The sequence below is a fragment of the Eumetopias jubatus genome, unplaced genomic scaffold (genome assembly GCF_037043125.1).
Source record: "Eumetopias jubatus isolate StellerSeaLion01/CBP00866 unplaced genomic scaffold, mEumJub1_p1.0 scaffold_1, whole genome shotgun sequence".
NCBI lineage: Eukaryota > Metazoa > Chordata > Mammalia > Carnivora > Otariidae > Eumetopias > Eumetopias jubatus.
Genome location: NW_028274807.1, coordinates 196,571,645 through 196,599,061, shown reverse-complemented (window position 1 = coordinate 196,599,061; position 27,417 = coordinate 196,571,645). Strand labels below are relative to the sequence as shown.

The following is a 27,417-nucleotide window of genomic DNA, read 5'->3' as shown; positions in this document are numbered from 1 at the left end:
AAGGTGGTGGCCATGGAGCCCAGTGTAATTTAAAGGGTCAGTAGACTACACAGGCAGTTTTATTTCGGTTATCCTTGCCTATGTCCTTTTCTTTTTGCATAGAGCCTGGACACAGTGCTTCCCAAGTTTGGGGTGGTTAACCGGAGATAGGGAAACAGACCAGGGGGTCTCTAACATCATGGACAGATCGGAACTTTTGATGACAAATCCAGCAGTCTGGAAGGTGACCTCCTCCTAAGCCATGACCTGGCAGATACAGGGTTCATACAGGACCAGGTGTCAGGTGGAGCTCCTTTGGCTGTGAGAGGTGTGCCTGAGGGGGGCACCTGGCTGGCTTAGTCAGTGGAAGGTGTAACTATTGATCTCGGGGTTGTGAGTTCAAGCCCCATGTTAGGTGTAGAGATTACTTAAAAATTTTTTTTTAAATCTTAAAAAAAAAAAAAAAAGTCCCTGAAGTTTGGCTACCATCTGGGTGGTGAGGAGAACCTGATAGACTCCGTGCTAAGGACCTCTAAGGGCAGTTTTTGTTTTTAGTGATTCCAAATTCGAAGGATGGGAGAAAACTGGAAACATTAGTTTGGGATTTGGAACCAGATAGAAGAAATTAGAAGCATTCAGGACTCAGTCTAATTATAGGCGTGTCATAACAACTGTAACCATGCCCACCAGTTCAGTCAGTCTCATGTTGTTAACTCTTGTTCAGCTTGGATCCAGGCATTCCATCCCTTCTGGAAATTCTTACCTGTTCAGTTTTATGATCTTCAAGTTACCAGAAACCTGTATTCTAGAGCATGTTCCATGAGTCTCCCTGAAGATGGAGCACTTCTGCAGGCACACTTTAGTGGAAGCATCAGAGTAAATGACAAAGACTTAAAAATGTCCGTCGTTAAAGATCTGATGAGAATTCATTCTCACAGAGTTGAAAAAGAAATTTCTGTGACACACAATATTTTAAAATAACTGAAATTATGATAGTAACATTATGCCAGGATATATCAGACTTGAGGAATTTCATGCAACACTTGCAACATATACCAATACAAAGACAACAGCTGACCTTTAGTAAACTTAGGTAGAAAAATGTTATATTTAATGCTAATAACTCTAAAGACATGCCTGTTTTAATTAAACCAATGAACTTAAACTAGCTTTAATACCAAATATTTCCCCAGATCACGTGAACCAGAAACCCACTTGGATTATGTTTCTCTTATATTTTATTTTTTAAATTAAAAAAATTTTTTTTGGAGAGGGAGAGAGCGAGAGCAAGAGTGAGAGCATATGTAGGGCTGGGGGAGGGGGAGAGAGAGAATCTTAAGCAGGCTCCACACCCAGCGTGGAGCCCCACGTGGGGCTCGATCTCATGACCCTGAGATCATGAACTGAGCTGAAATCAAGAGTCAGATGTTCAACCGACTGAGCCACCCAGGCACCCCTCTCTTATGTTTCTGAGAGTCGAATTTATATAAACCCTTAATTTTCTTTGAGCCAATTAAATAGAGCTCTTTTACAAATTAATTTTGGCAATACTATCTGGAGGTATAAAATTCCACACATCTCCAACACATTTGTGTTGGACACACGTGAACATAGTTGGAGAAGACCAAGTAGGACCTTTACATCTCGAAGGCACAGGAACAAGCCTTTTGAGATAAACAGGTGAAGTTTTGGGATTGCTCAAAAGGATTGGTGGACTCTGAATTTGTTTCTGGAGCCACACCTCTGGTCCTGTAAATACTAGATTGATAAAACAAGTGTTGCTGCTTTTACTTCCTCAAAAAATTGTGTTACTGTCTTCATGGTATCACAAGACTGACACACCCACCCACCTACATTGGGATTTTTTTTTTTAAAGATTTTATTTATTTATTTGAGAGAGAGAGCATGAGAGGGGGTTAGGGTCAGAGGGAGAAGCAGACTCCCTGCTGAGCAGGAAGTCTGATGCGGAACTCGATCCCAGGAGCCTGGGACCACGACCCGAGCCGAAAGCAGTCGCTCAACCAACTGAGCCACCCAGGCACCCCATTGGGATGTTTTTATACCCCCCTCAGATACATTTAGCTTAGGGGAGAACGCCTACTTAAAAAAGTTCCTATCAGACTCTGAATATCAGCCCCCCACCTGGCTAACCTCCAACCACAGAGCTACTTAAAAATTATTTTAAATATCTTGTCAGTGTTTAGCTGGGACAAACAGTGACAGGGAGAATCTTAGCATGTCTGACTCCATGTTGCTTCGATTCCCCTTTTTGCTGTGACCTATAGTTTGGAAACCTCTGCTTAGTCCCGCACACAGGCATGTTAATCATCAAAGGAATTTTGCTTACAGCTGAGATTTGCAACAAGTGCTTTTTACCAGAAATCAGTCTCATTCCAGGAAATAAGGAAGTACAGAAATGATTATGCTATGTTTAATATTTACAGGAGTGACACTGCCAGATTCCTGTACACAAAGATCAAATGAACAGGCATGGAGAAGTTACAGGACCTTCCTTGGATGTCTACAGACATCATTCACCTTTTGACTCCGGTGCCCTCCTACTCTCTCCTTTTGCTAATATAAAAGAAGCTCAGAGTTCACACCCAAGGGAGATGGTCTTTGGGACAGTAGTCTGCCATCTCCTTGTTTAGCTGGCTTTCAGAACCTAGTCACTTTCCTTACCCCGATATCTTGCCTCTTGACTTCCTGGCCTGTTGTGGGGTGAGCATAATGAGGCTGGACTCGGTTACAAAATAGCAAGTATTTTTGGCCGTATTAAACAGGGCCATGGGCCCAACAGGCAGCCTCAAAGAAGGTGCAGAAGATGTCATCTTCATGAGCTCTAGAGTCACTCCCCAAAATCAATAACCAGTGGCCCAGATCTGGAAAGGAAGGGACAACGTGACTATGGCCCTTAGGTTGGCCTTTGACTGAGGAGTGAAAGATGCCTCAGAGCATCACCTGTAATGTCAGTGGTCTAATTTCAGAAGATAACTGTTGAATAGACTCTTTGGTGTGGAAAGGCCCTTCAGACAGAGGATTACTAGACTGAGCACTCAAAGGAGGACAGAGGGGAACAGTAGGAGTTATGTCACCTTGAACCAACAGACCCCAACAACAAGGGATGATGGGCCAGGAGCTCTGCGTGGATGGGTGACAGAGTTCCTGTGTGGATCTTTGGACAGAACTATGGGCTGGGGGGCTTCCACTCAGAAACCTGAGAGTTTGGGTCTGAAAGGCTAGGGGTTTGGTTCCAGGCAGAACTGTCTGCAGTTCCAGCCGACCTGCTCTGTACTGGAAAGCCAGTTAGATCAAGTGCTCAACGCAAAGACAGCAGAGCTCAGGACCAAGAGGAACTTATCCATGGCCCTCAGAAACGGCAAGAAGGACGGAGAACACAAAACGGGGTTTGTGTTTCTCATCCCTCAAATGCCGATGGAAGTACACTCCAGATCCCACTGCTGCCACCAAATCTGTTTAAAAAAAACCAAAGAAACAGCAGAATTCAATGGAGTACATTTGAAGACCTAATTGGTTTTAGTCAATGAGTTATGAATGGGGCAGCATCCCACCCAGCAAGTAGAAGGTGCTCTGAGGAGCGGTACAAAGTGGAAGGCTCTTATAGGAAGAAACAGGGACAAGAAGGTCACTAACAAAACAAAGGTATTTCAGGCAAGGTCACCTTCTTTTGGGGGAAGGGCTGGGTCTCTCATGAAGATTACTTCACTAGTGTTGATCAGGAAATTCCAGACTGATTGGTTTAAAATTCCACTCCTGGGAGAGGCTAAATCTGCAGGTAGGTTAGGTACTAAAGTCCTGGTTTGCTGACTTGGGGCTTGTTCTAAACAAGTAGCTCCATTTTGGGCCTGTTTTCTTTTTTGCCTTTTCTTTCTTCCTTCCTTTCCTTCCCTTCCCTTCCCTTTCCTTCCTTCCTTCCTTCCTTCCCTTTCCTTCCTTCCTTCCTTCCTTCCCACAATAAACCCATTTCAAATTCTAAAACACTGAACTGGAAAGCAGCAATGGCTGTGAAGGAGAAAAGCAGGCCGGGTCTACACCCGCCTCCTGCCCTGGGCCTCAGTTTCCCCGCTCGGCTCGGGCAGTGTCCCAACAAGATGCCTCTGAGCCTCCTCTGTCCCCTTCTGGCCTAGGGCTGAGAAAGCCCTCTGAGAGCCACATCTGTGAGGGTAATTGGCAATAATCACCGTAGGTGAAGCAGTCCTTTAACCAATTAACGGCCCCATCAGGGGGAACAATGCTACTGTCATTTCAAAACGCTCTTCAAAATGCTCCGGGAACCCACAGGCTCTCTCCACAAACCTCAAACCCAGAGGGAAGTGGCATGAACAAGCCCAGTTCAACTCTTGCTTCTGCTGCCCTCTATCTGGGTGAACTGGGGCGGATTCCCTGAGGGACATTACTCAATCACCAGTTCCTCATCTGATAAATGAGGTAACAACCTGTATCTCCCAGGTGGTCCTGAGGGTACAGATCACTTTATCCCACAAAAAGGGACACGCACCTCTACCATGTGCCGTACTGTGGGCGGAGAGGGGCTCTAGCAGTCCCAGCTCCCAGGGAACATGGTGTAAGGGCACAGGCACACGTGAGTGTGTGCGCTATACATGTGTGTGTCAAGCACGGCTTCCGGGACCGCACAGGTGATGCCCCCGCCCCCCAAGGGCCAGATGAGGACTAATGAGTAGCATCTGTGCCTCTCCTCCCAACTTTCCGACTCCCTTCCCTGGGAGGGAGATGCTGCTTGATCGGGAGAGCACCAGCCAGGCACCGACCCATCATTTAAGGACCCCTGAGTCCTGGGGGCTGCTAATCAATGACCTCGCTCTCTCCGGCTGGAAGACAAACGGTTCTCCGGTGTCCTCTTGGGCAGAAGCACAGTGAGTCAAGGCACTGCGGGTGATGGAGGGGTGGAGGAGGCTGGCTCCTGGCATGCTGGGCCCTGGACAAGACCTTTGCTTTCCCTTTGTGGGAGGGCGGCCATCGTTCAGAGTGGGGTACGGCGGGGCGAAGCGTCAGAGTGAAGCCCGGGCTTCTCTACAAACTTTGAGAATTTGTGTCGTTGTGCCCAAACATTTACATATTTAATAGGGAGCATTTCATTGCAAGTTAAAATTTCTCCTTTCTATCACAATTAGGATTTTTTTAAAAGATTTTATTTATTTGACAGAGAGAGAGAGAGAGAGAGAGAGAGAGACAGCGAGAGAGGGAACACAAGCAGGAGGAGTGGGAGAGGGAGAAGCAGGCTTCCCGCGGAGCAGGGAGCCCGACGTGGGGCTCGGTCCCAGGACCCCGGGTTCATGACCCGAGCCGAAGGCAGATGTTTAACCATCTGAGCCACCCAGGCGCCCCACAATTAGGATATTTAAAAAAAATTGTGCTGGCAGAGCTCACCTTCTCTGTGAATTCCAGGTCAGGAGAGTCAAGGAGTTACAAAATAATTTTTCGAAAAACGGGGCGAGCTGCCTGCTGGGGTGGAGGCCCTGGTGCAGACACACATTAGAGGGGGGCGACGGCCCGCCCACCACTGCTGACTCCTCCCCCCATCCAGAGGCCTGCTGCGGGGTGGGGGGTCCAACCTCCGTGTGGAGGTTTCTCACAAGAGTCTGGGCCAGCAGGACAGAGAGGCTGTCAGCCAGCTCTGCTCAGGGGGCGAGCCCTGCCTGGGGGAGGTCTGGCCGGGGGCAGTCTCCGGGGGCAGGGACACCTCAGAGACACCACAACAAAGTGGGGCTTGGGTAGCAAGATGTTTTGGGGTACAGGTTTTGCACCTGTTTCGGAAGCCAGGGCGCCGCTGCCGACACCCTGAGACTTCACAGCACATGGGAGGTGGTTTGCCAAGGGCACGTTTCCGGGCTTTGCCAGGGCCCCGGCAGCGCCACTCATTTTTCTGGAATGACAGAGACCAGGTAGGAAAAGAGTTCCTGTGGACTGTGGCTGCCTTCTGGGCTCTGCCTTCCAGGGCCTGTTTCAGAGCGATGGACTGACGTCAGCGTCACCACACCCCCTGCCCAGGGCGACAGGGAGTCCCCGGGGTCACCGTGGGGCTGTGCTCTGAGCCAGCTGCGGCGCTCGGGGCTGGGGAGAGGCTCACGTGTGCGGACAGAGCACACGGCAGGGACACACTTCAGTTACGCACACTCGTGGAGTCCCAAAGAGACGCCGATCGAACATATGAGGCCTGTCACGCTGACTTTGTATGGGCTCCTTTGAGGCCATTCCACCCCTGCGGCTACAAGAGCCCTTATATGGAGCTGTCGGCTAATGTCACCCAGTGAACCCAGGGGAGACGCGGAGGGCTGGCCGGCGCTGGTGTGCGGCCGGCACAGGTTCATCGCAGGCCCGGGCCGAGGAAGCCTGGCAACTGCCCTCTTGCCTAACTGTCTCGCAAGCTCGAAGAGGTTGAGGATCTTGGAACCTGCCAGGCCTCCTCACATTGCCTGTAATAGACAGCCCAGGAGGTACTGTCTGAAAGGCAACAGGGAGGGTGAGCTTCAGGGCGTAAGCCAGTCCTTCGCAGCCCTTCCCTTCCGCCCTCCAAGGACCCGGCTTCATGGAAAGGTGGGCTTCCCTCGCATGGACAGCACGGTTGCTGGATTTCTAGCTTCTCCTCCTCGGGCTGGTTCCAGAGAGCTCTCTGAGACAAACATTGCTTCCCGGAAGCCTCAGGTTTATTCACACAACCCTTTCTCAAAAGTTCAGGTTTTTAGCGACCCAATCTTTGAGATGGAAGCAGGATCTACAGAACCATGTTCCATAAACAGTGAGTGAAAACGTCGTTACAGACAACCGAGAAACCTAAATCCCATCTGCTACAGCTCTTATTCAGGACTCACTTTCATTCTCCGTGAAATTCCAATGAACCCAGTTACCTGGTTTCTTAGGTGCCGGCACACGCACACCAGCAGGTGAGCAGACCCCGCGTGCTTTTAATAAACAGTGGTAACCTAAGAAACTGCAAAAAAAGCAGTCCAGGACCATCCATCATGGAGACAGCAGAATCAAGAAAGGAATTCTAGACCAGCTCTCTGGCCTGCTTGGCTTCAGGTCTGTGACCTCACGCTGGCTTAAGAAGCAACCTTTGGCACAGACCTCAGTCACTCTCAGCTTCAACTTCCTTCTCCCTAAAATGGCTTGCTGCAAAGATAAGAAAATAATGGGATGGCAACCCTTCAAGTACTGAATGAGCATGAAGCTGTAATGATGCCTGTCCTACTAAAGCCTGGAGCTTAAGCTCTGCCCTAACAAAGCAGGCAGGTAAAACAAACATCTTATGTCGAATTTTGTTTGGATTACTAACATGTCAACAGTTGTTGGGGAGAGATGATTAACCACTTTTTTTCCCCTTGAAACTTTTCTCTATTTCCCATAATGATCAGATTTTAGTTTCCTCCCTCTTTTCTTCCTTGTCATCCTAGATGCCTGGCCCATGATAGCCCGATACACATGAATTGAGAGAGTGTGGGAACTGGCCCCGACTGTAGTCTCCTACAGAACAGTGTTTTTGGCCATGATTAGAAGTGCACCCTCTGTCTGAGGAAACCACAGAAGAGTCAATGAAGCTCTTTAGCTGTCCACTCACAGCAGTTACACACTCGATGTTTAGCTATTGGGGAAGGAAGTGCTCAGTCGTTCACAGACGCCAGGCCTCAGGGGCTTCAGACCCAGGAATCCGTGTGGCCTGTGGCCCGGGCCCAGGCTGGAAACAGGCAGACAAGGGCCTTCTCCAGCAGCTTTGTTCTCTCACCTCACCCCATCTCACAAGTGTGAGGTTCTGGCAAAGCGTAGCTACGCATTTAGAAGTTCCGCTTCTCTAAATTAAATAAAAACACAATTAAAATTTAGTAGGTGCTAAAACTTGGTTTTGAACTTTTATTAAAAAAATATATTTGCAAACATATAAAATTTAGGATGAAAAATGCTCATTTGAAAACATGTAATAACTTAATATTTGCAAACATACACAGATGGTATAAAATCCATACCATTAAAAATGTTAATGATGCAGTATTGCGCTCATGGAACAAAAATCTTGCTGTAATTCCAGAGCTTCTCAGCCCCACACTTCAGGGAGCTGAGAATCCAGTACACTGAAAGTCATGAGAGCCGCATGGCCAAAGCAGTAATACAGAATAAAAAACCACTGAGAACACATATTGTAAAAACACGTTTCTTAAGGAATCACACAGATAAAAGGGAAACACAATTTTGCATTTTCCCCAAAGTGAACGATATTGCATCTTAGCATTTCAAATGAAGATGTCAAATAGAAAACCGAGTGAAACATTGCACACCTCTCTCCTGCTGAATTTGCTGGAAAACAGATTCCTTGAGGCCCCGGCCCACTCAGGGAAATGTTCTCAAACACAGCTTTTAAAAAGCCCAGTGTACATTGCCTTCCTTGATTTAGATCTTAACATTTCACACACCTGAAAATGCCTTCCTTGATTTAGATCTTAACATTTCACACACCTGAAAATGCCTTCCTTGATTTAGATCTTAACATTTCACACACCTGAAAATGCAGGGCACTACTGGTTCCAGAAGGTACTTTGAACACAACCGAAGAAAACCCAGGATAGGTAATAATGAAACATGTGCTCAGCAGCAAATACGCAGCAAGAAGGCAGGACCCATGTCTCGTGACTCCTTGTCTTCACGCCCGTGGACTGGGCCTCCTTGTGCCTGCTGCCCTCTTTTTCCTGTTTCTACGTTTTGCCCAGTTCCTGTGCGATGGCTGATTTTGTTTTTTAAGCAGTTAGGCACCTTCAAATTCATGTTGCATTGTTAGGTAACACAATGGCAGTCATGGCCTCTACTACCCGAAGGAGAAAACTTCGAACTACATTCTTGGAGGAGGGGTGGGGAGGGAAATAAAGCTGCATGGTTTAAACATATTACCTAGTACAGGATTCGATAGGGTTTCCGATTTTTACAAGGAAAGCTAGGCAGAAAAAGAACAGATGCTTGACATGCAAAATTGGGCCAGACACATTCTAAATGAGGCCTGTGTGGCCTTCAGCAGAGAAGGATCCATCAATTTGGGCTCTTCGCAAAATCCCACTCTGTGATGGCCACCCCAAAGGCTTGCACGGTGAGCTGAGGACACTCCCATGCACACAGTATGAAATGCTTCTTCTAACACTGACAGTCGCTTGAAAACCTAAGGATTCAAAGTCCCACCTTACAAATCTCTGGAAGAATGCCCTTGTTCCTGCAGGAATAAGGCTGTCTGGGAGGTGTGGGAGTCTATCCAAAGACATCACGTTAACTACAACAAAAGAGCAGCGCCACCCACTGCGGCTGGGGGTGGGCCCACGGACACACACGGTTGTCTAACTGCAAAACCTGGCAAGAACCATCTGCGTCTTGGTGTCCACTTTGATTCAACTAAGATTTGAAACAAAGGTTCCAGTAAAAATCATGGCAGCTATGGACACATGCAACCTAAGCTAGCGTGAGGTTCTGAATAGGAAGTCTGACCGAGGAATAAGGCAACTTAACTGTGACTTTCAGGCCAGGGTCATCCGGCTGCGACGAGTCAGGCTTGGCCTGACTTTTCAGGGACTCATTCTGGCCCAGACCTCCTGGAAATCATGATGGTGAACTTCTGGCTTCTGAATTTTAAGTAAATCCCTTGAATACATAAATTTGGGAGTTGAAACAGGTTGACCCTTTTCAAGTCTCCATGACTTGGGCACTTCAAAGTTTATTTTCCCACTAAGGAAAACTTATCATAGATTCTCCTTCCTGTCTATCATATTCATTCCTTGGATGAAAGGGCAAAAATTAACAGATTTGATTACAGACCCTCTTTAGGATATTCTCTCTTAACTCTCTCATAATATTACACATACTCAAATCATTTCAAGTCCAATGTCTATTACAACAAGAATCCCTTGATTCTTCCATGTACCAAAGCCCACCGAAACCACACTGGGGGTGCGATCAAACCTGTTTTCTGAGAACAGTCACGTGGCTCCCCCAACACCATCTCCTGGTGTAAGCAACACTCTGGATCTTACTTCAACATTCTCCTTCCTGGGTGATGTACGAGCAATTCATTTTTGGTTGCTGGATTTACACACTACCTTTGAAAACAAACTCTTCCCCATCAAGTATGAGAACTTATAAGCTTCCCTGACTTCTGAACGATTCACAATTATGTAGACAGCAAGAGGAAACTGCCCAGGAAGCATGTTTAGATTAACGAAAGCCAATCAAAGTATTCTTTATGCTAAAAAAAACTAAGGCCAAACTAAAACAAGCATGTAATTCACAAGTAATTTCCTAAAATCTCAGCTAGAAAAAAAAAATCTATGGATTTATGATTGAGTTACCATTAAAGCTTAAATGATTGTTCCCGAGGAACCACCACATCCATCAGCATTATTCACAGCTAATCCTTATGCTAGCTGGTTGAGCCAACTGGGTTTTTACCCCATCATTAAATAGTGCTCAGAAAAGTAAGCAGTGCATCTTAATTGGTTAAATACTACAAAATGATCTGTATCATAGAAACGAAGACACTTTCATTCAAAGAGTATCTTAAAATTACTATTGCTGAAATAAATCAAAATCTACATTAAAATATTACTAATCACCATTACATGCCATAAAAGAATAAATATAAATCATGGCAGGTCAATAGCAGCATAACAAAGCATCTTTACATATTTTCACACTTTGGGCTGCAAAAGTATTCACAGCCTAGGAATACATTGGTAAAGTTCTGATTTTCACACTTTGTTTTTAACTCCATAGTCTATAATAAAGTAAGGGCAGTGTGAATAACAGCTCCCTTTTCTGCATAGCTTTAAAACTACTCTCAGTAGACTCGAGGAATGGAACCAGAATGGCTTTGTTAGATTGGTCCACCGGTCCTTTTGTCAAAGTGTTAAGGAAAACAATCAACAAGGACTTCTGTGTTTAGACAGAAAAGGAAAGTAAGGCTATACTTCACACAAAACATTTTCAAAACCACTCAAGAGTTTAACTTAAAGTGAAGGTTTCTGATGGAATTCAGTCTTTACCAGCCCCAGCCTTTGCTTCAAAGATGCTACTCCCATACCATCACAGAGCCTGGTGGGGCCCTAGTCACGTGGTATCACTGCCCTGGGAGCCTGCTGCATGGCAGCACTGGGAACACTTAAGAACAAGACACACAACTGAGAAATTTCAGAACTCTTAAGGCCCAAATGGGGCGTTCATAAAAATATACCTCACTTGAACGAATCAGTCCTAATTTGCCAACTTAAACTCTGATCCTTAAAACTCAAAGCTACTTTGCGCAGAGCTGACTTCTGCTCTGTTCAGAACTTGACTATCAGCCTAAGGCTCAAATTTCTAGGAGGGAGGAGCAGGGGAAGGGGTGCGGGCTGGGCTGAACTCTGCTGCAAGGCTGGTGACCCCTCCTCCCTAAGACCTTGAGGGGGAAAGCAGGCTGGAAACCAGACTCCTTATTTCACATCCTTTCTTAGAGCTGATGAAAACACCCACACAACTTAACACAATGGTTTTGTTTTGTTTTTTTTTTTTCTTGTCAAAACAAAGGTCTGCTGGTGATGCTTCACAGTGAAACCTCCATTATCACTGAGAACGTCACTTGGAAAACATTCTTAAGGAATGAGTCTCTTTCTCATAGGCTCAATTTCAGGATTCTCAAAACCCAATGTTCTGTTTAGAAGTTTCCATGATGAGGCCTATTTGTTTCTGAGGTCGACATTCTGCCTTCGGATTTATTCTGCTCCAGTCATAAGTTGTGGTTGTCTTTGTTCTTGGTCAGAACCTGCAAGTAGACTTCGTGAAGTGTACTGAGGAAGCTGGAATCATTCTGGAAGAGATGGTAATGTTTCATTTACCTCAGTAGAACTTACTTCCTTGACAAAAGCTTAGGAAAAAAGCTGTATAAGTGATCTGTGTCACTAATTAGCCAAAGAGTCCCACCACCCAGAGACAACTGCAATCAATATTTTGGAATTCACTTGGATACTTTTCCATTGGGAGTGTAGGCTCAGAAAAAGAGAAACATTAGTCCCGGCTAGTCTTGAATTCACTTTATGAACTGATTTTCTAAGAACTCATACATTCCTTAAAATTAAAGAACAAAAGTTTATAGACTCAACTGCTGGGGTGGCCTGCCTACCTTTATTAGATGTATTAATGTATCCTGGAGCTGAGACTTGCTGAGAATAATGGAAGGCTTTCTCTGATTTTCTGATGTTCCAACAGTCAGTGGAGAAGGGGCGCTGGCTTTCCTCTCGAGGTCTGCGGACCTTGTAACTGTCTGCTGGAAAACACTTGGGGATAACAGGACTGAAGACACTGCCATGGTTGTTGCAGCAACCAGTGTGGGGCCTGCGACCTGCAGGGGACAACGGTCATGAATGAAGCTTGTCAGCTAAAGGGCAGAGGGCCCATTTACTGGGAAGCCAAGTCGGGTCATCACAGAAAGGAAGTATCACGGCAGGGTATACACAATAAGAACAATCCTATGATGAATTAAAATGTAAAGTTTTAGATGGGGAGCAGGGGCATGACTGGAAGAGGGCATGAGGGAACTTTCTGGGGTGACAGAAAGGTTACATATCTTGACTGTTACCCAAGGGATGTTATGTATGTTAAAACTCATGAAACACCTGCATTTTATATATGTATTTCACTTCAATAAAATTTTACATAAAAAAAAAAAAGAGAAGGGGTGCCTGAGTGGCTCAGTCTTTTACGCGTCCAACTCTTGGTTTTGGCTCAGGTCATGATTTTGGGGTCGTGAGATCAAACCCTGCCTCAGGCTCCACGCTCAGCACAGAGTCTGCCTGAGATTCTCTCCCCTTCTCCCTCTGCTTCCACCCTACCCCCACTCTCTCTCAAATAAATAAAATCTTAAAGAAAAGAAGAATTAAAAAATCCAGTTACATGAAGCATTAGTTTCTTCTGTAGTGGTCAGTATATTTATTATGCCACTACAGGTATCAAAGGCACAACTTCTTACAAACAGAACTAACCTCTACCTCCCTCCCCCATTTAGCTGTGCTTCTACGCTAACAACCGTTAACCATCAGAGTACACAAAACCAGAAATATCAGCATTTTTAATAATTCCCGCATTTGATACAATCAACAGACATCTCGATTTCCTTCTCCTGGCACCCTCTTCATTTACAAACAGCCACGCCGTTAAGGGTGTGGCTTCTGGGGTCTGAGCCTTCCAGTCTGCCTTTGGGCTGGCGCCGCACCAGGCTGAGCTACAGGGGAGACCAGTTACCACCACCAGGCAGGAGATGGCTGCGGGCTCAGTTCTGAGACTTGAGGAGAGGCATAAAGGCTCAAAGGTAAAAGGGCAGGTAAAAGCTCAGGAACTGAAAAAAATAAGTGTGCATTTCAAGGCTGGTAGGTAATGGAGGGTGGGGACAACTTTTAAAAAAGTGAGGCCGGGGAGAACAAGCAAGGGGCAGAGTGCAGGCTGGGAGCCCGAGCACCGCAGTGATTCTTCACCAGGCATCACAGCTCTTGCAGGGCGAAGAGTATTTCCTCCTCACAGAAACCAGGCCGACGCTCTCAGCTGATAAACACTGAGCGAGCACCCAGCCCTCGGTACGGTCAGGGAAGGCGTTGTTCCAGAGAGGATGACCGGAAGCCCACAGGGGCTGCAGCAACAAACTCTGCCGGGGGAGCAGGCAGCCTGGCCTAGGAGGGGCATCTGAGAGGGCTCTGGGCTTGGAAGCTCCAACTATCCACTCAAACGACAATGTTTTACTTCACATCCAGCGGTGTGAAGAGAATGTGTTCTTCAGGAAAAGGGAGTCCTTACCGGGATGGCACTGGATAACACCTTAGGCTGGGCAAAGACTTCAGGATCCTGGTTTTGCTGCATAGACTGCAATGTTTAAAAAGAAAAGATGAACAGACCTAGTGAGTTTCAATGAAGATTTCCTAGCTACCGGGGTAAATCCACTTTAGCAGTAAGGAATAATTCAGACACTAACTAGTTCTGCCTCAACTGCAGGGCGAAGGCCCTGGGACAGCCTCTGACCCCCTCAGTCTGCCAAGAACAGGGCTGTGTGCAGAACCTTCAAGGCATCTCTAAGGATAGAGCAGGGACAGCCCACGCACAGTTCTGCTGTTGAATCTGTAGAGACACCGTATCCTGGCAGCACGAGACCTCGATAAGGTGGTGTGAACTCTGGACAGGTAGCGCTAAACTAAACTGTCTTCATCTAGGCTCACACCTCCACATGCTAAATTTTGTCTTTATTCGTTGGGAGACAAAGAACTTCTTGTTGTAGAGCAAATATATTTCATTTAAAATTCAGTGAAGCCCCAGATCCTAAAGGAAATGGAATGTAAGTAAAAATGCACATGTACATAAGTGTCCCCTGCAAGGAGGCATAGTGGAGAGCAGAGGGCGGCGCTAGGGAAGTTCAGACTGCTGGCTGGGGTGTGATACTCATCTGTTAGAACATTCTCTCTCCTTATACTGCAGAAAACCTCAACAGAAATGGCCCCAAATGACAACTTCACGATATAACCAAAATACTAAGTTTCCTGTCTTTCTGTACAGAATTTTAAAGGAACACAACAAAACTGTCCATTAATTATGAAATCACATACAATTATTACGATGGACTCTTCTGTACGATATTATTTGATGAAATGTTAAGATTGCAGATTATTATTAAAGGGCATGCGGCTGAAATCCTGGAAGGCAAACAACACTGTTGTTGTGATCAGCTGTGTGATCTTGCACACATCACTGCAATCTGAGCTGACTCATCTGTAAACTCGCCAGCCTCATCCATCACTGAGGGACAAGCCTCTTCTTCATGCCTCACCCCCAAACGACCAGCAGGTCCCACCGCTTGCACCTGTTAACAAACCCACTTGTCCATACTCCCAAAGTCAGGCCCCCACCAGCTCAAGAATGGGTAACTGCCTGGCCTCCTTCCTATGGGTGGTCCTGCTTCCATTTTCTCCTTGCCCTGCTCACCACCTCAGCTCAAAGCCCTTGAAAGACAGCCCCCCCCTGCCGCCCGCTGCCCCCAGGACTCTGAGAACAAGCCTCAGACTCCTTCACATAGTTTTCAAAGCCCTGCTCATTGGCCAGTACCTTTGCCTCCAAGCACCTTCCACAGGAGATCTAGCCACACTACAGGTCTTTACGTTTAGCAAATGCCACTCATCTCCAGGCCTCTGCACACACTACTTTCCTTGTCTCAAACACTTTTCTCTACCTCTAAGAAAGGTCTGGCTAACTTCTGCCAAGTCTTCAGATCTCAGCTGAACATGAGATACACCGGGAAGCTTTACTTGACCCATATCTCCAAATCTGGGATGCTGTTACAGTACCCCAAGTGTGTCTGGCCCAAGGTGGGCCCCACGGGAGCTGGGGATGGGACAAAGCTGGGGATAATCTGGATCTATGGTCCTGAGTCAAATGAGGACTCCTGGACTTGTCAGGCAGAAACAAACAAAAACCCCTTCAATGCATGCCCTGATAGGAAAATACTGGTATTGTTTCTTGGCTTGTATCCAGGGGCAGTGGAACTGAGTACCACCACCACATACCAATGATCTGGCTGTTCACTACAGGGCTTCTTACCTCCTGTCTTCTGGCCCCGGATGTATCTAACAGCTGTCCCTTTGAAGGGACTGCCTCCTGGCAGTCACCATCAAGGCCTCTGAAGCTTCACCCCACCCAGTTAGAGCCACCCAGCCTCCTGCCAGTACCTGAAGGGGAGCAAGCACCATGTTGCTCAGGGATGCTGAGGCTCGAGCTGCTGCGGTCTTAGAGGGAGGCTCTATGAAGCTCTCGGGTGTGGCCAGCTGGCCGGCTGCTGGGGAAAAGCTGGGTGCCACGGCCCCTTTCCCAAGTGACTGCGTCTGTATTTGGTCATGCTGTGGGGTCAACCTGAGTTTCTGGAGAAGATCCACGCTTGGGAGGGATGTACCAGCTGTGTTTGTCACGCTCAGGGGGGCCCTGAAGGGGCTCTGGGTGGCAGTCAGATTGGCGTGGCTCAGCTCAGGGACTGGCTGGCTCAGGAGTGGAGACCTCTGTCTCGGCGTGGTCTTCACCGCCTGCATCATGGTGGTGTTTCGGGGTAAGCTGGGGGGAACCTGTGCCGTAGGAGCTTCTGCTGGTAGAGTGGGACTGAGCACAGGGCGCACTGGGATGGCATAGCCTGGGGCCTGTTTGTCACCGGACTGTGTGATGGAGGCAGGGGTGATCAGCACCGGGGCGGGGGCTTCAGGTGGGACCGAGTGGTGGGCGGCAGGACGGACACCCAGGTTTTCCGACTGAGGGGCTCCGCCTGACTGCTCGAAGGAAAACGGTAGGAATGAGCTGGACTCTTTCTGGGAGGCATCTCCTGGCAGCTTCTCCACTTCTTCTGAATCCAGACCCATAGCAGCTGGCTGTTCTTTTGGCAAAGAGGTTCCAAATAATTCTTCCACTGTCAGATGTTTGTGTCCAGATGGAGCAGACTGAAAAAACAAATCAAACCACCCAATGAAAGAAATCTCTTGCAAACCAGAGTAACCAAACTTCTTTCCCATCAACCGAAACAGCTTGCAGAAGCAGGGATGGATGGAGTCTGAAAATAAGGAACCAACAAACTGCAGATGTGCTAGGGACTAAGGCCAAATCGCCTCCCTAAGCTGGTGGGCAGAAATCTGTATTCGTAATAAAATTCAAATTTTAGGGAATCCCAGTATAGTGTTAGAATTCACCTTTTTCCTTGGCAAATGGATATAAGGCAAAGGGTCAAGTATCTTATTACAAAGTTAATAGTGCTTAATTGCCCTATGTCAGTAACGCATGGAAGGAAATAATACTCAAGAGGACAGAGGGACCAAATGCTGAGTAAGCAATCCTACCTTCGTTTCATACTTCATAGTTCTTGATAAAAAGCTAGGCATTGCACCTTAGGGACTAAGTTCCAGAAAACAAAATTAACCATTTTGTAAATTGCAGGCCATTCCTTCCTATTACCAAATCACAGAATCCTTAAGAAAAAGCAAAGCACTTAAGTCTGAAAATGTTAAAGTTCTATCTACGATAGTAATCTGGCTTATTGATACCACTGCAATGATGTGAAGGAGAAATATTTATGCTTTTCACTCCTGAGCTTTCCCGTACCTTTACTTGAAGCAGTATGGCCATATTCAGTTACCCTTTATTTTCTGAGTACCTACAGGGTGCCAGGGCCTGCTCTGACCTGGGCCCAAAGGATACCGTAGGAGTAACAAAAATAGTCTAACCCCCAAAAGGACTTATATTCTAGTGGGAGACTAACCTAAGTACTTTGAAAACACAAGCAACCTCAAAATATGGGTTTTGTTTTCGTTTTGCAGTAAGCTCCACGCCCAGTGTGGAGCCCAACGCAGGGCTTGAACTTGCAACCCTGAGAGCAAGACCTGCACTGAGATCAAGAGTCAGAGGTTTAACCAACTGAGCCACCCAGGTGCCCCTTGATACATGGTTTTATTTCCTAAAGTGTGTGGACTACTTAGTTGCTCGGATATATGTTTATGTGGAAAAAGACAATTCACTGAAACGCATGGCTTTCAGTACCTCAAAAGGCCTATGAAGGCCTGAAACTACACTGCATCTGAAGCACAAGCACGAGAGCAGTATAGTATGACATTTCTATGGGAAAAGAGCGCAGTTTTTCTCAGGCAAATGTTCTGTTTCACTCGTGTGATCAACAATTACAGGTTTCCGGGGGGAGGGGCAGAGGGAGAGGGAAAGAATCTCAAACAGACTCCTCCTCGCTGAGCATGGAGCCTGACATGGCTTGATCCCATGACCCTGAGATCATGACCTGAGCTGAAACCAAGAGTTGGACAATCAGCTGACTGAGCACCCAGGTGCCCCTCTCTTCGGCTTTTCTGATACCTTAGCACACATCTTCCTGACAGACGCACAGAATAAAGAGAGACAAAGCGTAGGTGCTCACAGACCCAGGGACGCTGAGTGCGGTTCCCGGAACAGGGGCTCAGCGGGCCACTCCCTCTGTGCAGGGTGCTGCTGCCACACAAACGCCAAATGCTATTTTTGCTTTTTACCTTTTTTCATAAAAGCAAAAATCCTCTTTGGATTTCTTTCGGTCAGCAAGATAGGTACTGATACAGGTCTTCCCTAAAAACAAAAGGGGCTACATGCGAACTTTTGAAAAGGGTGGGGGGGTGGGGACACCTGTATGGGGTTTAGCAGGTGCCCTAGGTACTGTGCTGGGATGAGCGGGGTGGAGAAAGAAGGCCAGCACCCAGGACTGAGGATGCAGAGGAGCTTACTTGTGAGGGATGGAAAGGTAAGGGAGTGCCCCTGTGTAGTCTCTCTCGCATCACCTGCTGGGTAAGTGGGGCCAGTGGGGCTGGTGGGGCTGAGGAGAACTTAGGTGGGGCAAAGTTAACAGTGGGGAAGAGGCGGAAGCCTCCTCTAGTAAAAAATCGTTTCATACCAAACCATTTCTTCTTAGAAAATATTCAATAGAGAATTAATGTAATATATCTTGGCAAGTTAATGTGACAAGAGGCTTTATTTAAGTAAAGGAATTCTTAAATGGCAGATTCAGACCCCCCCCCATTAACAATGCTTAGTGAGACTAGTAAGACTACCTTGTCACAACACTTCCTAGCACCTGAAGGGATTTTCCGGAGTCAGGATCTTGCTTCAAATACAAGGCGGCACTAAACTCTATTATAAACTGTGATGGTAAAAAAGTGCAGAAGAATGTATATGGTTTAATTTCTTTATGTTTTTACCTCTGAAAAAGTTGTAGAGTTTTGGATCTGAAGTCAAAGATACCTAGGTTCAATTCCCAGCTGTTAATTGGGGAAATGACAGTCTCTCTATTGAGTGCCCTTATCTGAAAAATGGGGACAATTGTGGCAATTACCTCACAGAGCTGCTGTGAAAATGAAATTCTCAACATGATGTCTGGTGCCCAATAAGCATTCAATAAGTGTAAGTTGGCTGTTACCATCATTATATGAACACCATATAGTCTTAACAGCAATCATGATAAAGCTGTTTGCATATGTTCTAGGAAACATCAAATAATATGTTGGGATATTAAAAATTCATCAAATCCGGGACACCTGGGTGGCTCAGTCGGTTAAGCGGCTGCCTCTGGCTCAGGTCATGATCCCAGGGTCCTGGGATCGAGTCCCACATCGGGCTCCTTGCTCAGCGGGAGCCTGCTTCTCCCTCTCCCTCTGCTTGCCTGCCCCTCCCCCTACTTGTGCTCTCTATGTCAAAGTCTTTAAAAAAAGTCTTTAAAAAAAATTTCATCAAATCCTTCCGGAATATCATAGCCCCATAATGTAAAATAATAACACAGTATCACCTGATGGGCTATCAAGGCTGAGGTATTATAAATCACCCTGTCATTCCCTGATGCAAAGAGTCTTTGAAGACACAGTTGTTTAACATTTCAAATCCATTCAGTGTAACTCAAAATAGACAGTGAATTCTTATTTGGGACAAACTTCTTCTCTGTCCAGGCCACATAACTAGAGTAATATGCATGGGTTTCATCTCCCCAGTAGAACACTATGATTTATTCACTTCTGGATCTCTGGCCATCATGAAGGTCTACTGATGAGCACAAAGTTCTAGAAGTTATGGTAGGGGTGCCTAGGTGGCTCAGTCAGTTAAGAGTCCAACTCTTGATTTTGGCTTGGGTTAGGATTTCAGGGTTGTGAGACAGAGCTCTCTGTCAGGCTCTGCACTCAGCAGAGAGTCTGCTTAAGATTCTCTCTCACCCTCTGCCCCTCCCCCCATTCTCTCAAATAAATACATCTTAAAAAAAAAAAGGTTATGGTAAAACATATGTACCAAAATTTAGCACTGTAACCACATGGAAGTGTAGAACTCAGCGGCATTCAGGACACTCACAATGCTGTGTTAACCACCATGTTCTTTCCCTTACCCACAACCTTGGTAATCTCCATTCGACTTTCCGTTCCAATGAATCTGCCTATTCTAGTCACCCCATGCAAGTGCAATCATATCATATTTGTCCTTTTGTGACTGGCTTCCTTCGCCCAGCATCATGTCCTTGAGGTTCATCAGTGCTACAGCAGGTGTCAGAGTCTCCCTCCTTTTACAAACGCTGACTAGTACTCCATCATGTGCACACCCCACATCTTGTTTATCCATTCATCTGAGGATTGACACTTGGGTTGTTCCCACCTTTTGGCTATTGTGAATAATGCTGCTGTGAATATTAGTGTAAAAGTATTTGTCTTCATCCTTGTTTTCAATTCTTTTGGGTATACACCCAGGAAGCTGGGTCATATGGTAATCCCATGTTTAACTTTTTGAGGAACTGCCAGACTGTTTTCCAAAGCTGCTGCTGCACCACTTTACATTCCCACCAGTGATGCAAGAGGGTTCTCGTTTCTCCACATTCTGCCATTTCTAGATCTTATTTGAGAAGATGACTATTCAAGTCCTTTGCCCATTTTTGAGTTGGGTTAACTCTTTTCACATTATGTTTAGAAAAAATGGTCAAGATTGTCTGAAAACTATGCTGTTATTCATTAATATAAATTATGTAGATCTTTACCACCGCATTCTATTCATATAGATGTATATACACACAAAAAACGTTTGGATAGACATACTTTGAAAAATATGGACCATATTGAGTCTATCTTGCAGAAACTTGAGTCTTTCCCAGGTAAGAATACAAATATTTTTATGTTTTAAGAAAAGGATGGGGGCACCTGAGTGGCTCAGTCGGTTAAATGTCCGACTTTTGATTTTGGCTCAGGTTGTGAACTTGGGGTAGTGGGATCCAGAGCCCCGAATTGGGCTCCGTGCTGAGTGTGGAGCCTGCTTGGGATTCTCCCTCTCCCTCTGCCCTTCAATTCCCCCCATTCTCTGCTTAAGCACACATGCGTGCTCTCGCTCCCTCAAAAAAAAAAAAAAAAAAAGTAAACAACGGGACATGGAGAAAATTCAATATGAAATATACCTTAGGCTTCAGAAAATGGCAATGATTCAAGTAGCGATTTTTACCTGCCCAGTGGAACATAAATCGACTTTTGAACAATTAAAATTACCTACGTGTACGCTTGAAATGTTTTTACACTTAAAAAAAGGCTATTTCTAATGGTTTAAAATTGACTTCACATTGAAAAATGAATCCATATGGTAGAGCCCTGAACCCTGACTGCAAAAGCAGCAGAAAGTTTCCAGATTTCTCCATAGGGCCTCCCTACAACTTCTACCAAGCCAGAAATATTCTCAGACTTTCTCTGGAATAGGATGCGTGGTAAGGCATTAGGGTTTCAGGGGAATCTCACATAAGAAGGGATAAATGAAGTTACGATGGCAAGCAGAGTGACCAGAGACAGAACACTTACCATATGGGAGGCCCTGTGCTAAGCACCTCATATGCATTACTTTATTAATCAGTGGGGGCCATATTATTATCACTGCCATCTTGTAGATGACACTCAAGTATAACAGAACCAGACTCAACCTAGTCCTAATGGTAAGTCCACATTCTTAACCATTATGCCCCTGTACTGACGTGTCAAGTAGATATATTCTAGGTTACCTAATCAAGTAAATATATTCTAGGTTACCTAATCAACTGGATGGTGATAATGGCTTCTGGAAAACAGGTACATCTATGGCTTGAATAATCAAGAGGCAGCTATAGATCAAAATGTACCCACTTTTGGAAATATGTATAACTGGCTAAATCAGTCACAAGAGGGAAGTGAGCAGAGTGTGCTTCTCCACATAAAAGCTTTAGTCTCTGCATTTGAGAGGACCCTCTCTCCCCTCTCTCCCCACAAGAAAAAATGCCACACTGCTCTAGTAGTTGGCCTTATTTATTCATGGATTCATCTCCTCTCATCCATAGAAAAGGTGAATTTATTCTTCCTTCATGTCTGAATTCTATGTTTTGCAATGCCCCACTTACATCAAGTGTTAGTCTCACCATTCCCCTTGTGGAATGGAATTCAGGGAGCAACAGTATGTATGGTGCACAACAAAATGCTAGTACACTCTATCAGGCTTCACACTGCTCCTTCTTCACCCCACAGCTCTTGCCACTTAGGGAATTTCCTCTTTCGGTCTGGATCTATGGTGTCCATGTCAGATTTCCTACCTGGTCAGTGTACCGGGCACACCAGGAGCTATGTATTCTTCTTTTCTTTTCTTTAAGAATTTATTTATTTATTTGAGAGGCAGAGAGAGAATATGAGCAGGGGAAGGGGAGAGGGAGAAGACTCCCTGCTGAACAGGGAGCCCAACATGGGGCTCAATCCCAGGACCCCGAGATCATGACCTGAGCCAAAGTCAGACACTTAACCACTGAGCCACCCAGGCGCCCCTATGTATTATTCTTAACCTCAGGAACAAAAACAAAAAAACCCCACAACAAACCACATACTAGGGAAATAGTCCCAAGGGAATTTTAGCAAGTGAATTATGACACTGAAATGGGATTTAATACTATGAAGACCTGACAGCATTACTCGCTCCTCAGCACCAGATGGCAGTGTTGCCAAACAAGTGTACTATCTGTGCATAGGGGCTGATTATGGATTTAAGCTAATTTTAGTCAATCACAGGGCTTCTGACAATATCCAGATCCCAATATTCTACAAAATTCTGTCACCGTGGCCTATAAAATGGACTTTCAGAAGGATGTGCGAATGAAGGAGTAACAAACATCAACACTCTGCTCGTTAGAGGGTCTAATTCTCCCTGTGCCCACTTCAATACTGTGCGTGCACAGATCCATCACTGGCACTTCTGCTGAAAGGCCAAGCATGCACAGCTCATCACACCCTTCATGTTTCAATGGACACTGTTTTATGGCTCCTAAGGCATTCTTCTGGGTCAATTTCTCCACCCCTGTCCCCACCATCTGTTATTAACTTGGCTTGAAAGCTTATGATACAAAGTCTTTAATGTATAATACGATGGAATCTGTACATAAAAATAATTGTCTTTAAACTTAATGATTAAGATTTCTTTTCCTTTTTGTTGCAGTTGCCCTATTTGTGACAAATGAACTCAGTTTTTATTGAGTTTAAGATGGTGGAAATTTTGTATCTCTTGATCTGGGTGGTAGTTACAGTGTTAATTACACCCCAGTAAGAAAATGCTCGGATTTTTACAGAATTACCCTGGGTCTCTGTTTTCACACACATACAAGAATGATATTGATGCTACCTTCATCTCATGCTTATATAATCTGTTATTGTGTGAAGAGCTATTTTCTGTACAATAAAAATGATGTTAACACCAGATGTCATGGAACTTAAGAAACAAAGCATTAAGAGTATTTTGCCTGTTTTCAATTACCTGGAAATCTCTGCCCAGTTATCATTTCTTCCTTGCCTTTCTTCCTTTCCCCTGGCCGTGGCAACAGGCATTGCCCAACCCACTCCAGTACCCATTTACCCAAGCAGTACGCGGCCTGCCACCTATCGTGCTCTCGAGAGGTGAGGCTGCTCTGCGGCGGTGCTGAGGGAGGCCAGACTCGGAATAATGGGCGTGGTGCTGGGGACTTTCTTGTTGGTCTTTTCAGAAAGCAGGCACTGATGCCCTGAGCCTAGTTTTGATTGCAATATGGGTTTGTAATAGGAAACCTCTTCTATCCCAAGGTCTGTGTTCTAAACGGTTCTCTGGGTCTTGGGTCTGTTCCTTCATTTGGTTCTCACAATCGCCCCAGGAGTTAGGCAGTACAAGAATCCTTAACTCCAGGATTCAGAAAGGAAAGGGGAAGTGACTCATGAATCAGAAAGGGGATGTGATTGGCCCACTGAACACTTGGGGCTGATACACCAGATAAGAAGGAACACAGGGATGCTGTTCCTTCTCTCCCTCAACATTTATTTTGTAAAAATTACATTTTACATAGCACCACTCTTAATATACGCTTGACCTCCAGGCCTCTAAATGCAAATATGGTAAAAATGGAGCATGGGAACGCAGTATACAAAATCTGGCTATCACCTAAATACTTAAAAACATTATGGATACATTGCTGATGGGAATGTTAATGGTATATCCTCTTTGGAAAACTCTATAGCAGTTTCTTAATAAACTAAAACATGGAATTACCAAGTGACCCAACATTTGCATGACTTAGCATTTATCCCAGAGAAATGGAAATCTGTGTACAAAAACCTATGCACAAATGTTCACAAAAGCTTTACTTGTAATAGCTAAAAACTGAAAACAACCCAGGTGTTCTGTCAACAGGCAAATGGTTAGAGATGGTTAAACAAATCTTGGTACTCCTACTTGACTGGGCAGCAGAATAAAAGAGACCAAAGAGAACACACTACTGATAAACCCAATAATTTCAATGACATCTCCAGGCATCATGCTGAGTGAAGAAAGACACTCCCAAAAGGTTATATATTATATAATTCCATTTACGTAACTTTCTTGAAATGACATTATAGAATGGGGGACAGATTAGTGGCTGCCAGGGTTAGGGATGGGAGGAGGGGAAAGACAGGAAGGTGTGACAGGGGAGTCAGTGTGACAATACAAAGGCAACATGAAGAACCCTTGTGTTGATATCAGTCTTCGTTATCTTGACCGTGGGGGTGGATACACAGAGCTATACAGGACATAAAATCGCACAGAGATACATACCTGCACATACACACAGAAATGAATGTGAATACAACTGAGGAAATGTGGACCACATGGGTAGATTTTGTCAATATCCTGGTTGTGATATTGTACTTTATTTTGCAAGTTGTAATCAGTGGAGAAATGGACAAAGGGTACGTGGGATCTTTCTGTATTATTTTTTTGTAATTGCATGTTTATCTATAATTATCTCAAAGTAAAAAGATTAGTTAAAAAACTATGGGTTTTATACTTGGTATCTGTTCATTTATTAAGCCATCGGCTACAAAGAAATCTAATTCAGTCAACAAATATTTACAGATGCTAGGTGCTGAGAATACGGCAATGAACAAGGCAGATAAAACTGCCTGTCCCTATGGAGCTTACACTTAGGGGGAGAGGAGACACAGTAAGCCTAGTAAAAAATCATAAACCATGTTGGCTGGTGAAGCTGTAGGGAGAAAATAAGACAGAGCAGGACAGGGGTAAGGAAGGATTGTTACTTAAAACAGGGTGACCAGACAAGGCCTCATCTGTATGGAGGACCCTCGAGACTTGAAAGAAGTAATAAAGAAAACACTATCTGGGAGGAAAGTATTCCACACAAAGGGAACAGCAAGTGTAAAGGCCTGTCCTGAGGCAGAGGTAAGTCTGGCACATTTGTGGAAAGGCAGAAGAGCCAACGAGGCTGGGGCCAAGTGAGCAAGGCAGGGAGAGAAAAGATGAGGCAGGGGGCAGCGAACCAGAGCAGGTCAGGCCTGGTGGGCCACTGGCATGGCCTCCTTGGCTTTGATTCGAGTGAGAGGGGGCACCACTGGAACATTTTAAGCAGAGGAACGCCATGATCTAACTTATGTTGAATCAGGATTACTCCAGCTGCTGGGTGAAGAGGTAAGGGGGTGGCAAGGGCAAAAGCTCTAAAACCAAAGTGGAGGCTCCTGCAAAATCTAGATGGAAAGACAGGGCAAATGACAAGAGTGGATGTTAGCATGTTGCTGCCTGTATGCACCCTGACAGATAAATAACATCATATCTGTACTGCATTAATATCTTTACAAAATACTACTCTGTGTTCTGTTACCCTGGACAAAGCTAGAGCTTTAGCTGTACAGACCTTATCTTGTGACCCCGATGGCATCTCTTCTAGAGTCTCGGTGCTTCCCAGATTGGAGAGCTGAGTACTTGGCTGTAACCCAGGGCTGGAGATATTGGAGTCGCCCATCTGATTCTGAAATTAAAAGGAAAAGTACATCATGTGAAAAGTTTGCTGACTATTATTTGGTTAGCAAAACATCATATGTACTATGCTATCAAAATTAACACGTCCCTGGACTGAAGTTGGGGCTTTTTTTTTTTTTTTTTTTTAAATCTGGTCTCCTGAGCGTTCTGAACTGTTTGTGGTGTCTGTTTTGACATGGATAATGCTCACTAGATGCTGGATCAGATAGCCCAAATATAACTTTAGATTTCTAAAATTTATAATCCCATTACCATCTAGTGATCTTTTTTTAGGGTTTTTTTTTTTTTTTTTAGCACAGTGTTAGGCACTCCAATGTTAAAAGAATGGCAAAGAGGCATTTTTTCTATGCAAATGACTTAATCCTTATTTCAAAACACCTTTTACTCAGGGTTACCCATTTACATAGAGGTGAAAGAGCCTGGGGAAGTCTACGAAATATCTTTTTGAAAACACCTGAAAACTCCTGAAGCATTAGACAATTCTCCACATCACATGGTGCCTACGAGGGTAAGTGTGGCCAGCAGACAGTCACTACAACATTACTGACTATATTCCCTGTGCGGTACTGTTCATCCCTGTGACTCACTCGCTTTCTAACTGGCAGTCTGTACCTCTTAACCCCCCTCAACTATTTTACCTGCTTATGAAATATCTTACTTTCCACCTCTTTATGCAATACCCCCATCAACCTATATTAACACATTATGGAGAGTGCCTGGAATTAAACTGTATTAGAGAAAAGCTCAAAACACTGTTCACAAGTTCCTAGAACAGAAGGTATAAAATGTTCAGAAACATTTTAAAAATTGAGAGTTTGCACATAAAAATCCCAGCTTGTTATTTTCAGAGAGAAGCTGGATACCTTGGCAACAACAACTGGAGCTGAGCTGCAAGTGACCCTCTGATGCAGGGCCAGGCTCTGTCCTCATCGGGTCCACCCTGACCCACTGCATGCACTCCCGTGGCCCATGTGGTTTTGGGGGTAGTTGAGTCTCCTGTACTTAACTCAACGTGAGCTACAGGATGGGTTATGCTTTAAAAGGTCTCTAGAACTTCAGACATTTTTTTATACATGTGTAGGTCTGTTCTTGGAAGGTTTCATTTGAGTTTGTTTGTTGATGACACTCTAGTATTTATTTGTATGGACTGGGGGAAGTGAACAATCACAAACTTTCCTAAGGGTAATTTTACAATAGTTGGTAAAAACCTTAGAAATATCAAAATCCTTTGATCTACCAATTCTATTTCAAGTAATTTATCTTAAGAGAAAATACTGAATGTGAAAACTTAGCTACAGGATATATTTCTGAATTCTTAAGAGAATCAGAAAAAAACAGCGTACTGTTTATGTAAGGCACGGAAGGAAAAATATGCAGCTATTAATATCACTGTTCTCTTTTTCAAAGACTTTTCATTCTACCAAAAGAAATCTCACAGGGACTCCCTATGAGATGAACAGCCCACTGTCATAAAGATATTGCTCTTTGGAAAAAACTGGTTATAAAAGAGTTAATAAAAGTGACTTTTAAAACTAGTTAATAAAACTAGTGTAGAGAAATGTACCA

At 45.0% G+C, this 27,417-nt stretch overlaps 1 protein-coding gene across 1 annotated transcript in view; it reads right to left on the bottom strand.

The window, feature by feature from the left end:
• Nucleotides 1-7,834: 7,834 nt before the first annotated feature.
• Nucleotides 7,835-27,417, bottom strand: part of DCP1A (decapping mRNA 1A) — a 55,236-nt gene continuing 35,653 nt past the window's right edge. Inside the window, exons 6-10 of the mRNA XM_028124487.2 lie at nt 25,727-25,840; nt 15,720-16,472; nt 13,804-13,869; nt 12,140-12,358; nt 7,835-11,827 (exon numbers count right to left, since the gene is read on the bottom strand). Coding sequence (XP_027980288.1) covers nt 11,747-11,827; nt 12,140-12,358; nt 13,804-13,869; nt 15,720-16,472; nt 25,727-25,840 — 1,233 coding nt within the window. The 3' untranslated portion in view covers nt 7,835-11,746. The remainder of the gene's footprint in view (nt 11,828-12,139; nt 12,359-13,803; nt 13,870-15,719; nt 16,473-25,726; nt 25,841-27,417) is intronic.